The sequence below is a fragment of the Callospermophilus lateralis genome, chromosome 10 (assembly GCF_048772815.1).
Source record: "Callospermophilus lateralis isolate mCalLat2 chromosome 10, mCalLat2.hap1, whole genome shotgun sequence".
Taxonomy (NCBI): Eukaryota; Metazoa; Chordata; class Mammalia; order Rodentia; family Sciuridae; genus Callospermophilus; species Callospermophilus lateralis.
In genome coordinates this window covers 123907933-123921451 of record NC_135314.1, presented here as the reverse complement: position 1 = coordinate 123921451, position 13519 = coordinate 123907933, and the positions used below count along the sequence as shown (strand labels likewise).

The 13519-nt window shown below is 42.4% G+C and overlaps 1 protein-coding gene across 2 annotated transcripts in view; it reads right to left on the bottom strand.

The window, feature by feature from the left end:
* Nucleotides 1-4778, bottom strand: part of Msl2 (MSL complex subunit 2) — a 35057-nt gene extending 30279 nt beyond the window's left edge. Inside the window, exon 1 of one of the 2 annotated variants that reach the window (XM_076868174.2) lies at nucleotides 4435-4778. Coding sequence is in view for 1 of the 2 variants with exons in the window: in XM_076868172.2 (XP_076724287.1) it covers nucleotides 2947-3088 (142 nt within the window). In the remaining variant the exon portion in view is untranslated. Of the gene's footprint in view, nucleotides 1-2946; nucleotides 4285-4434 lie in introns of those variants that run through there. The other variant, XM_076868172.2, reaches the window with a different exon arrangement.
* Between the last annotated feature and the right edge of the window lie 8741 nt (nucleotides 4779-13519).

Here is a 13519-nt window from a genome sequence, read left to right as displayed (position 1 = left end):
TACTGGAAGGGCTGAAGGTAGAAAACTTTACGCCAAGTCACCAGACAGGAGAGGGTAAAGCAGGAGCATAAAAATGTTCTTTCCCTAGGCTTATTAAATACACCAGAAAAATCAGATACATAGAAAAACTGCATTGAAAGGAATTTTATAAGTACCTTATGAATGTAACAAAGGGTTACAAAAGAGGTTCAGGGGACAAGGAGACAAGCCTTTGCTGGAGGGAGCAAGGAAGGGAGTTGATGAATTAGACCTTTAGAGAAAAGGAGTATGTTTTAGGAAAAAGAAACTTCAAGCAACAATGGAAAGGCAAAGAGGAGGAAGATATAAAGGATGTTTGAAAAGGCAAAGACATGTGGCTGAAAGAGAAATTATATGAGAGCATACTTGAATACAAAACTGAAAAGGTAGGACTAAGTCAAACACTAGAGGACCTGTTGAATAAACTCCCTACAGAACCAAAATAGATTGAAACTTTATTTTTACATGTTTATTATTCTTATGAGATAAGAATGCACATGCAAGCCTTACATTAATGAGTTCATGCTTTTGAGCCACAAAAAAAAAAAAAAAAAAAAAGGCTTAGGGCAGAACCTGGTACAAATTACAAATTTAATGACAGAACTAAATTCAACTAAACATTTTTTTCTTCTTTCTTGATAAGCACAGACACGGGGGGGGGGGGCCTGAACTTATATTTACATTACTAAAATTTCATGCCACTCAATTATAAGGGAGACTAAAATTCATGAATCTCTTCCATAGGATGATGAGGAGGGAGGCTTGAACAAGAGGCCTTTACCCAATTTCTGACAAAGCTCTGATGTCAGAAAAAATTCTCCTCACCGTGAATGTTTTTTTTAAAAGCTGAAGTTGGACTTCTTTTTAAATGTAGCTTCATATTTAACACCCCCTCCTGGGCCCTGTCGCCCATACTGGAGACTGAATCCAGAGCCAACGCTCTACAATTGAGCTAAATCCCCAGCCCACTTTGTGTTTTTTACCGTAAGAGGTCTTGCTAAATTGCCCAGGATGGCCTGCAACTTGTGATCTTCCTGCCTCAACCTCCAAAATTGCTGGGATTACAGGCATGCACCATCAAGCCCAGCTTAAAGTCACTTTTTAAAATACAAGTTAGAATCTGGGAAAATATTCAATTAGACCACCACTAACCTGAAGCTACTGGAAAAAAAATTTTTTTTAAATATTTATTTTATTTTAGTTATCAGCGGATACAACATCTTTGTTTGTATGTGGTGCTGAGGATCGAACCCGGGCCGCACGCATGCCAGGCGAGCGCGCTACCGCTTGAGCCACATCCCCAGCCCCTGGAAAAAAATTTAAAATAACAAATATCTATCTCATCCACCTAGTAAAACGAAGACCTACCAGATCTGCAAGTGTCGCCTGATGACAATACTCAGTACAGCTGTTTCAGCAGGATAGAGGGGACTGCCCTACACTCTTTCTCTTACTTTACCACAGCAGCACCATTACCCTCCTTAAAAAAGAGACAGAATGTCTGTGGAGAAGGAAACTAGGACAGCTCTATCTCCTGACTTCTCAAACCACCAAAAGCTACAGCATAAAAAGAAGCACTCTATAAAAGTAAGGGGAGGGCTGGGGATGTAACTCAGTAGCAGAGTGCCTGTCTAGTATGCCGCTGGGTTTCATTCCCAGCACTACAAAAAGCAGGGGGGGATGAAAGTGGGGAGAACGGTACTGTGCAACCTAGCAAATTCTCCATATTATACTGCCCTTTGTAAATTTTAAATTGCAAAGAAACTCTGAATCTAGCCCAAAGTTCTCATCTTGCACATCAAGAAACTGAGGCTCAGGGCAGTTAAGAGATTTGTCCTGGGTGACTCCTTCACTATGAAGACGTTAAAATCCATTACCTGTCATAACTAAGCTTAACCACAACTTCCTCAGTCTATGAGGTAAAGTATCTGACACACAAAAAGTACAAATATCCACCTCTTCTGCGCCCCTTCAATATCTTGCCCCAAGGCTACACAAAAAAATGCTGGATGACTCTCAAATGAATACTATTTACTCCTTAAGTCACTATTAAGAAATTATTCTCCTTTACCAATTTTAAATGAAGTGGAAACCTGAAAATGCCTAAACTTGACTACACAAGTGGACTGACAAAAACGTAAAAATTTGGAGTCTATTCATGCTTTCCTTTGCATCAACATTTCATTCTAGATTTTTTACAAAGCATGTACATAATAATACACGCACAGTTAACACAAATTATCCCCCCATTTGAGGCATTTCAATTAAACGGTATCCAACCCACCACGAGTTAACACTTTTGAACAACAACGTCTAAAATAACTCTCTACCAGGCCATGATATACTAAATTAACAAAATAAGAAACAATTAGTAAAAATCACATCACCTAAGCAGCACTTAAAGAGCACTATCTATCTTCCCTGACTCAAAGCATTTGTTGAAGGACCTGGGGGGAAAGTTTCCCAGAGTTATCTGGCCATGGGTGCATCAGATTATACCACCACCTTCACAAAACGCCAGCTTGGGGAAATGCAAACATGCCACATGTGCATGTTTTAACCGTGTTTAACCACGTTTAACCACGGTAAGTACTCAAATCAGTTCCTGCAGCAAAGGTTTTAAAAAACTGGCATTGTGCATGCATATCTTAGCCCCATTTAAATCGTCAATCACCGGATGAACTAAGGAGAATTAACCGGTTCAGAACGTTAAGGTCGCCGTACAAAGAGGTTTTGAAAGGGTTCTCTGCCTTTCTGGAACGCTAGGCAAAAGTCCCTCGGAGAGTTTCAAAACTAATGACCGTACACTACCGCACAAATAACAAAAGCTTAAATCAAACTACCATGTAGTCAAACCATTCATGTTATCCCTGCCCAGGAGGTTTTTTAAAACACGCATTGAAAGAGGAACAATAAAAAGCATCTCACCGCAAACACAGCACGAGAGAGACTGTCGGAAGTAAGGCAAGAGCCTGTTAATCTCTGTAAACGCCTTGGGGTCTCCGGGGTCGTAGTTGAGCACTAGGCGGCTCGCAGAAATGTAGAGAGCAGTAGCATTCACGGGGTTCATTGCAGACACTTCGACACCAGTGGCTCCCGGTTGAAAAGAAATTCCGGATCAAACTTTGTGAGCAGCCAGGGAACAATGGCGAATTTGCAACAATTCGGAAGAAATCAGAGCAGAACCACAGACCAAAGAAGTAACGAAAATCCGCGCAAGTTTGTGGAGCTGAAGCAATCCTCCCACACATGGGGCCTTGGCGCCCCTCCTCCGTCCCTGAGACTTCCAGACCAAAAAAAAAAAAAAAAAAAAAAAGGAAGAAAGCAAGCGAGCGAGCGCGAGACCAGCGTTCGAGTTCGTCCGGAGCGGCGGCGGAGCGCAGAACGCGGCGCTCAGTCTAGCCCCGCGGCTCGGCGGGCGGCCTTAGCTCGAGATGCATTTCAAGGCGTGCTGGCGGGCGCAGAGCAGGCCCGGCCGGGTCCGAGGGGCGGCACGCTTCTCCCGGGCGGCGGGGCCGCTTACTCCATTGCAGCGCCCGACGCGGAGGCAGTGGCGACGGCAAGGGCGAAGGCTCGGGCGTCGGCTTCCTCGATCTAGTGCAGGAAGCCGCGACGGCGGCGGAGGTTTCTGCTGCGGCAGGCGGACGCCGCCGCCGCTCTCGCCATATCGGACGCGGGGCCCAGACTGCGCCCTGGCTCTCCGCCCCGCGGTTGCAGCCCGCAGTTCCTTGGAGTGGTGAGGCGGGCCGGAGAGGCCCCCGCCCGAGAGGGGAGGGCCGGGGAGGAAGTGCGCGGGCCGCCGCCGGCGGGCGGGAGGGGGCGGGGAGCAGGCCCGGCGGGCCGCGGCGGCGCCCCTAGCTCCTCAGTCGCACACTCCGGGGTCACCAGGCGCAAGCGCCGCCCCCTCACTGCCCGGCCATCTTTTCGGCGCCGCACACACAGATGACTCCTCCGCTAAGCACGGCCGCCGCCGCCCGCAGCGCAGCCCGTCCGGCAGAGGCACAGGCGAGCGTTCACACCGCCAGGCCCCGCCGCCGCCCAGCGCACACGGCAAGGCCCCGCTGCAGGCCCCTCCCCCGCGCCTCGCCGCCCTCACCCCGACTTCACGCGCCGCTCTAGCTCGGCAGGGCCCGGGATGCTACGGCCGTAATGGATCCCGCGGGCTGTACGGCGCCTCAGGCCCGGCCGGCGACGACGACCGTTACCCCAACGGGCAAAGCCACTGTCATCCCCGAGACTCCCCCGCCGCCGTCGTCGCTAGCGCTCGCACGCATGCGCAGAGCACACTCTCACCCCTCCCCCCGCCCTTCCCTTTCCCTTCGCTTCCCTTTTCCCCTGCTTCTCCTCTAAGAACCCCCTCCACGCCCGCCCGAGCTACCGGCTCTCGGCGCATGCGCAACCCACCAGTCGACTCACCGCCTTTCGCCCTTACGCGTGCGCTTTGACCGCCCACCCAGAGAACCGGATAAACACATTAGCCCGCTCACGCCAGCCCACCCTAGGCTCACTGCGCATGCCTGGCTCTACACTTACGGCTCTTAAAACGGAGCATGCTCTTTTGAGCTGCCTGCTCTCTCCGCCCCTCCCCCACGCGCTCTCAAATTCCCTCTCCTAGGCGTGTGGGCTGTGGTGAAATATTCGTTAGCTGGCACTTCCTTCCCCCGTGTGGACCATACGCTTCCCGCATTACACTGCCTCAGTGTCCGCCAACGGCAAGGCCCGGCTGGGTCACGCCATGTGGCGCTCCGCACCGGCCCCCACGCGGCCTCTGGTACTGACTGATCACTGTATGAGGAAATAGCCTCGCACAACCCCAAGCCCCGCCCTCGCGGCCTTTCTCCCGGAACGCGCGTCGGGGCCCAGGGCACGGCGCTGCCTGGGCCGGCGGCCTCTCGCGCACCGGAAGGCGGTCGCTGGGGGTCTGTGAGCCCTGCGGCTGGGGCCTCAGGGCCTCGGGCCTTTCCGACCGCGCCGAGCCGCTTTGGGGGCAGCCGAGTTTTCAAAACAAAACGACTCCCTTGTATGTGAATAAATGTGTTGAATATATGGCTTTGCTGTAGAAGGGGGTCCAAATCCTTCACAGCGTGTCTTTTAAGACACAATTTCCTTTATCAAAAACAAGAGACCACGGACATTGGGAAATAAATAAAAGTACAACTTACCATATGATTCTTCTCCCTTCTTAAAGTACAAAACCTTTTTTGCGTGGCACACCTAGAAACAGAGCATAAGAACCATTTCTTGTCTCTGGACACAGCAAGGCTCTTCAGCATAATTTTTTTTTTTTTGCACATAGTAGATGCCCTGCACGTTTGCAAAGTGAAATGTATGATGGTGTGCCAATCTTTTGTCCACTTGTGTATATACACGTGTGTGTCATATGTAAATGTGGTGTACATGTTAGTTTGGGGGACTTTCTACTTTACAAATGAGAATTAAGGTCAAGGGAACCCATACAACCCCTGAGATGTGATTTCATTAGCATCTGAATGCTGATTTTTTTTTTACAAGGCCTAGCATATTATCAGCTCTTAAGTATTAAGAAATAAGAATCTTTCTGATTTTGTATAGCAACAAGACAGAATAAGCTGTGGGAAATATATTTGGTAGTCTTGTATATAGAAACAGGCAAGTATTCTAAAATTAACTCTCATTTTTAAAGGCTCCACCTGCCAATTTTTTTTATAAGATCTTTTCTAAACTCATCTTCGAATAAAACCGTTATACAGTTCTATTTTTATTCCAGACTCTTAAGGTCTTCTCCCATAACACACAGGTTCTCCCCTAGAGGAGCAACGTGGAGGGTAAAATAATCAGCACTGTTTTCCATCCAAGCAGCACAAATTAGCAGTCACTCTAGGCAAGTGGTTACTTGCAGGACATTAACCTGCCAATTTTCTCATAACTGGACGTTTTAAGAAAACTCTTGAAATGATATGTACACCCCAAATTGAGATAATTCTATTGATGGTTACTGTGTGTGGGGAAAGGGGGGGGAGTTCCTTTTTAGCTTCTGAAATTGGTTGCAATTGGTGATAAAATTATGGTATTTAAGGGCAATACATCTTGAAGATTATATTCCCTTCTAATAATTATTAGCTTACTTGAGCCTTGTTTAAAAAGGAAAACAAATGAGTTGTTTATGGAAAATAGTGTTTGGTTCAAATATTTAGGCAAAATCATACACAAATCCCTTAACTATCAACTTAAAGGTAAATTATTCATGCTGGTCGAGGTGGTTCACGCCTGTACTCTCATCTGCTTGGGAGGCTGAGGCAGGAGGATGTCCAGTCCAAAACCAGCCTCAGCAACAACAAGGCAATTAGCAACTCAGTGAGACCCTGTCTCTAAATAAAACACAAAATTGGGCTGGGGATGTTGCTCAGTGGTTGAGTTCAATCCCCAGCACCCCAAAAAAAGATAAAATAAATTTTTCATATTTTGAATTATACAGATAGTTCTTATTTATCCTAAGTCCCAATTTCCCCTATTATTAACATATTATTATGGTGTATTTGTCACAATTAGTAAAATAATAGTAATACAATATTATTCATAAAAATCTGTATTTCTTCAGTCTTTCCCTAATGTCCTCTTCCTATCCCAGGATACCACCCAATATATCACATTACACTTGGTGGTTATGTTTCCTTAGGTTCTTCTTGACACTCAGGTACAATTTTCATCTCAAACAATGAACAACTTTTTATAGTATGGATACACCCCATGCAAAATTTGGAAATAGTTACTTTAAAATAATGATTCATTGTTTTTGTTTTTGTTTTTGTTTTTTTAAAATCTTTTAATATTTATTTTTTAGTTATCGGCGGACACAACATCTTTGTTTGTATGTGTGCTGAGGATCGACCCCGGGCCGAGCGCTACCACTTGAGCCACATCCCCAGCCCAATGATTCATTGTTTATCTGAAATTTAAGTTTTTTGGTAATTTTTTGGTGATGCAGTATAATTATACATAATAGTGGTATTCATTGTTATACATTCATACATGCACACAATATAATAATATAATTTGCTCCATTTCATTCCCCTGTATCTTCTATTTTCCTCCCCATCTCCCCCTATCTGATCCCCTTCCTGTACTCTGTCTTCCTTCTATTTTCATGAGATCCCCTCCCGCACACACACTTTTTTCTCTCTGGCTTCCACATATGGGAGAAAAATATATGAACCTTGACTTGTAAAATTTAAATTCAACTGAGCATTCTGAATTTTGTCCGGCAACCTCAAGTATATATATATACTTGACTATAGCCTGTCATTATTTTCAATCTTGCCTTAGAAACCCTTGAGGAAAGGGTTTTTTTTCTTTTTGTTAACATGCTTTCACAGAGCCCTGTAGCAGATTTGGGAGTTGGGGGTGAAGTAAGATAGTCTCTCCCTTAAAGATTTGAAGCCTAAGACGACTAGAGATGTTTTCTTACTCTTTTTTGTATTACTTTGTACAAAGCTCACTATTACAGCACCAGCAAAAACCCAACTTTACAAAGCTGTGACCTCATTGATCTAGTGTTGAATATGTGAACTACCTGGAGCTAATAGCTCATAAAGCATCCCAACAGATGTCAGATGTTTCTGTATTCCCCTCAAAAGGATGCAGCTTTTCTGCAAGTTCTCTGTGGTGTTATAGGGGCATCTTTGCACACTGTTTGGGAAACACAGATCTATGAATAAGAGTTGTCATTATGTTGTTCACATGTCATGGTTTTTGTTTCTATTTTTAAAAAGTAGAATCAATCCAAATTTCCAATTTGAAAATAGTCTACATCATAATATATTTATAAAGTGGAATATTATATAGCTAAAAAACAATGGAAATATGTTTATTGAGATGGAAAGAGGTTCATAATACCTTTTTTTTTTTCCCCCAGTACAGGGGATTGAACTAAGGCCTTACAAATGTTAGGCAAGTGCTCTACCACTCTACCACTACATTCCTAGCCTCCCCCCTCCCCCACCCCTTGCTTTTTTTTTTTTTTTTTTTTTTTTGAGACAGTGTCTCTCTCACTAAGTTGCCTTAGGCTAGCCTTGAACATGGGATCCTATTGTCTGAGCCTCCTGAGAAGCATGGATTACAGGTGTGTGCCACCATGCCCAATCTAATACATTACTTTTTTAAAAAATATTTTTTTAGTTATACATGGGTACAATATCTTTATTTTGTTTATTTATTTTTATGTGATGCTGAGGATCGAACCCAGGGTCTCACATGTAAGAGGCAAGTGCTCTACCGCTGAGCCACAACCCCAGCCCCCTAATACATTACAAAGTAATGTATTATAAAGTCCTAATTTACAGAAACTTTTTTTATTATTATTATTTCAAGATAATTTTTTTTCTTTCTTTCTTTCTTTTTTTTTTTTTTTTTTTTTTTGGTACTAAGGATTGAACTCAGGGGTACTCCACCACTGAGTCACACCCCCAACCCTATTCTGTATTTGATTTAGAGACAGTGTCTCACGGAGTTACTTACTGCCTCCCAGTTGCTGAGGCTGACTTTGAACTTCAGATTCTCCTGTCTCAGCCTCCCAAGCCGCCATTTTCAAAACCAGTCGCAACATTATGCTTTTGGCCCATTCTGCCATGTACAAGCTACAAATGCTTGCTGGACAGCTGAGGGGGCACTCTTTAGTAACTTGTTTGAAAAGTGAATGAAAATCCATATAAAACAAATATTCAAACAGTTTCCATAGAAAATAGATAAGTGTGACCCCATCTTCTAGCCTTCCATAGTGCTGCATCTGTGCCAAAGCTACTATTACGAAGACATTTCAAAATTAGCAGTAATTAAGTTCAATGTTCCCCCCAGATTCCTTAACTTATGGAATTCCTTAACTTAAGCTAAACTTGCAGTTAACAGCTACATAGTGGCATCTACATATTGATACTAGAGGAGACACTTGCTGCTGTCTGTAGAGTGAGGCAGAAACATTTTTGAAGAACTAAATATCTTGGTGTAGTCTGCAAAGATGTACAACATAGTATTAATTTTTTTCTAGATAGTGGGATTCTGGGAATACTTGTTTTTCTTATTTCCTGTAGATCCATTTTCTTATTAATTTTTTAAAATTTATATATGATAGTGGAATGCATTACAATTCATATTACACATATAGAGCACAAATTTTCTTATCTCTGGTTGTATACAAAGTATATTCACACCATTTGGGGTTTTTTTTTTTTTTTTTTAATGTTTATTTTAGTTCTTGGCGGACACAACATCTTTGTATGTGGTGCTGAGGATCAAACCCGGGCCAAACGCATGCCAGGCGAGCGCGCTACTGCTTGAGCCACATCCCCAGCCCCAATTCACACCATTTTGAATTAAAGCTTTCCTCTCCTCTCCTCTGAGGTCACCAAGTGCTTGCCTCTTTCACTGAGCTCACACTCGCTGCAATTGTTGGTTTAGCCCTCATGTCCTCCCATCATATCTGTTTTCTCCATCTTTGCCTTTTATTCTCACTGCCTAGTCGAGAGTCTGACAAAAAATGGGACTTGAGTAATTATGGAGAGGATGATTACTAGAGATGTGATAATGTTGGTAAAACCACCACTGCAGCACATGGTGTGATGGGTGTGGACAAATGAACACTTTTTTCTCAGGGAAAGACTTAAGATGGCTTAAAAATTTAAAGACAGTTCTTACTTTGGCTTGATCAATGTCAATTCTAAGGTCCTTAATAAAACCCAAAGTGTGGATTGATTTGAAACACTCAGAATATCAGTCCACTAGTATTTATTGATTGCATTCTAGCACTTCAGGGGCAATGAAGTAAATACTGAAAATGTAGTCATAGTTATGCTTTCAAAGAACAAAGGCCAGCCTGGCCCTAAATCAGAGGAACTTTCTGAGGAGCCCTTTACAAAATTAAGAAACAGCCTTTTGCCTTCCTTTCTCATCCTTTTTCACTCTCCTTCCTCTGTTCTTTTTCTTCTTCCACCAAAAACTATCTAGAGATGATTTTTCCTCTCCTATCTTCCCTAATTGCATTCTCCTTGACTACCACTTCCACCCATTGACATATACCCATCCTAACCAATTCTTTATTCTCCACCCCACCACACCCCAGGGCTGGGATTGAACCCAGGGCCTTGGTTCAATTCATGCTAAGCAAGTTCTTTACCTGAGCTAATCCCCAATTCTTGGGTTTTTGTTTGTTTGCTTCCTTTGTTTTGTTGTTGGCATTGTTGCTTGAGACAGATTCTTTCTAAATTAAATTGTAGAAGGTCTCACCAAATTTCTCAGGCTGACCTTGAATTTGCAATCCTCCTACCTCAACCTCCTGAGCAGGCTTGGATCACAGACAACCAAATTTAATCAAATACTTAATCTACTGTAGTTGTGGAAGGCAATCAATCTAATTAACAATATTGTGTGTGTGTGTGTGTGTGTGTGGTACTAGGGATTGAATTCAAGAGTAATCTATCACTGAGCTACATTCTTAACCCTTTTTATTTCTTTTGAGACAGAACTCCCCTAAATTGCTCTGGCTGCCCTTGTGATCCTCCTGCCTCAGCATCCTGAGTATTTGGAATCATAGACATGTGTCATTGCACCCAGCCAAATTAATATTTGTTTATAGGGAACAGAAAACCAAATGCATCCTTCTGTTCTTTCCTGACCGTTACTCTCTGACTTACCAAACTTCCTCCTCCGTCCTCTGCTCTTTCAGCTGTGGTCATACCCCTCCCCTCAGTCGTTGAGCCCCCAAGAACCACTTCCCTTTTCATATCAATTCTTCCGGATAGTTTTCCTATGACATTTTTCAAAAACAGTATACCTATCCATTCGTTTCAACATTTAGCAACCCCAACACCCATTTATTTTACTACTCAGATATTAAAACTGCTTTTAGCTTCTTCATCCCTAATTCTAGCCTTAACCAAGTACTTTGCTTTATTGGCTATCCACCTTGCACAGTGGCAGACTCATATTAAGGTACCCACTAAATGTTACTGTTTTCATTTCCTAAGATGCTTTCCACACTATTCAAATGCCTATTAAATTTGTCCATTCATTTATGCAACCAACATTTATTGCCAGTTATATGCCAGGCATTCAGAATGCAGAAATGAATAATTCAACAGTTTCTAGCCCTCAAAGAGTTCACAGTCTAGTTGGGGTGGCAGCTATGTACGCAGCTTATTTATAATTCAGAGTGGTAAAGATTTAGGATGTTCTCAATGCAGATCTAAAATGTCTTAGCAGATATTTCTGCTACATTATGTGTTAAACTAGTTTGTGTGAACTTTCCTAGAAAAATAACTGCAATTATTGATAGCATTGTTTCTAAGGGAAAATGTGTTCTGCATTCTAAATAGTCAATTTAAAATTGAATTTTTGGAACACAGCCCATTTGCCCCTAGGAATATCAATTTCTCCAGTCTCTAAAAATCTCTTAGGACAATTTATATTTCTTTACAACTCCCACTTGTTCTATATGGCCTGTGTACACCTTAGGATCACAGGCCTTACAGTCTCCAACATACTCACCAGAGCTAGCACTACATGACTGAGATAGTCCCCTGGTCACACAGGTTGAATTAAACTAGTAGAACAAAAGTAGCCTCAGGTCTAAATTTGACTGTTTTAACATTTCACTATCAAAGAAAATAATGAGAAAGAGTCCATCAAATGAGTAATGAAAAGTTTGGAATTACTACTATATCAAATGAGAGAGGAAGCAGATTAGACACCTAAAAATGGATTGCAGGTGTGACTGGAGCATTTATGAATATGTCAAAATGGACCCCCTATTATGTATGACTATAGTGCACTAATAAAAACTTTAAAAAAAAAGGGATTGCAGGGATAATTTTAAAAGGATACATCACTCAGATAAAATAGGATATCTAAAAATATCTATGTATACATTCCTGGACGGTGAAGATTCAAAAATTGTCTTCACTGGGCATGGTAGCACATGCCTATAATCCCAGCAACTCAGTAGGCTGAGGCAGGAAGATTCCAGGTTGGAGACTAGCTGGGCAACTTAGCAAGACCAAATTGTCCTCATTAGTACTGAAACGGAGCAGTGGATCAAACCTGAGCAAATCTGTATTCTGATAATTACTGTGTAGATTTGGGGAAAATATTCAAGCTCTCTGAGTCTTAGTTTTCTCATTCATAAAATGGGGATAGTAATAATTTCCCTGATGCTTAATATAGTGAGTCATCTCTGTGTTTTCAGCACTGGTGCTATGGATACATAGTAGATATATGGATGGAGGGATACACTAAAGACAGTGTCAAGAGTTTCAGTCTGACAGCTAAGACAGAAATAAATAGGCACCAATAATGCAATGCAATAAGTACTTTAATTCTGTGAAAACTTAAGAAGGGATATCTAACCAGATATCAGGGCTCAGGAAAATATGGAGGAAGTAACATATAAAATGTGAGTAGATGAACAGGTAAGAGAAACAGAGGAAGAGCAGGAAGAACATATAGAAACACCTGGAGGAAGAAGCTTAGATATCTGGGAAATTTTATCATGTGGTTGATAAATGCACAGTAGAAGAAGGGAAATGATGATATATGAGACTGGAGTAATAAACAGATCAGATTACAAAGAACCTTATCAACATCAGAAGGGTTGTCCTGAAGACAATGAAGTTTCACAGAAAATAAGTTGGGGATCAAGGGGAGATTGGAAATTAGAAGACCAATTAGGAAAGATCAAAGATGATCTTGTGCCTGGCTGAATAGTGACAGGTGTAATACCACCTGCTAGGGAGGCTGAGACAGGAGGATAGCAAGTTCATAAGCCAGCCTCAGCAACTTAACAAGGCCCTAAGCACAAAAAAGGGCTGGGGATGTGCCTCACTGGTAAGTGCCCCTGGGTTCAATTTCTGATACCAAAAAAAAAAAAAAAAAAGATCTTGCCAGGAATTGGCTAATTACAGTCCAAAGCCAAATCTGGCACCTTGCCTATCTTTCTATGGCTCAAGAAATAATAACTTTTTTTACATTTTTAAATGGTAGGGTTTTTTGTTGTTGTTGTTTTGTTTTGTTTGTATTATTATTATATTTTAATGGCACTGGGAGTGCTTTTGACATGATGGTGCTGTATCACTGAGCTAACCTCCAGCCCTAAATGTTTTATTTTTTTTAAAGATGTATGTGTCCACACATCTAATTTTTTTAAATTTATTTTTTAGTTTTAGGTGGACACACTATCTTTATTTTATTTTTATGTGGTGTTGAGGATCGAACCCAGCAACCTGTGCATGCCAGGCCAAGTGTGCTACCGCTTGAGCCACATCCCCAGCCCCCCTAAATGGTTTTTAAAAATAAAAATAATTAATTTCCAGCACCACGATAAATAAATTGTAGCTCACCAGGAGAGTGCTCGCCTAGCACGTGCAAAGCCTTGGGTTTGATCCTCAGCACCACATAAAAATAAATAAATTAAATAAAGTTATGGGCTTGGAATATAGCTCAGTTGGTAGAGTGCTTGCCTTGCATGCACAAGGCCCTG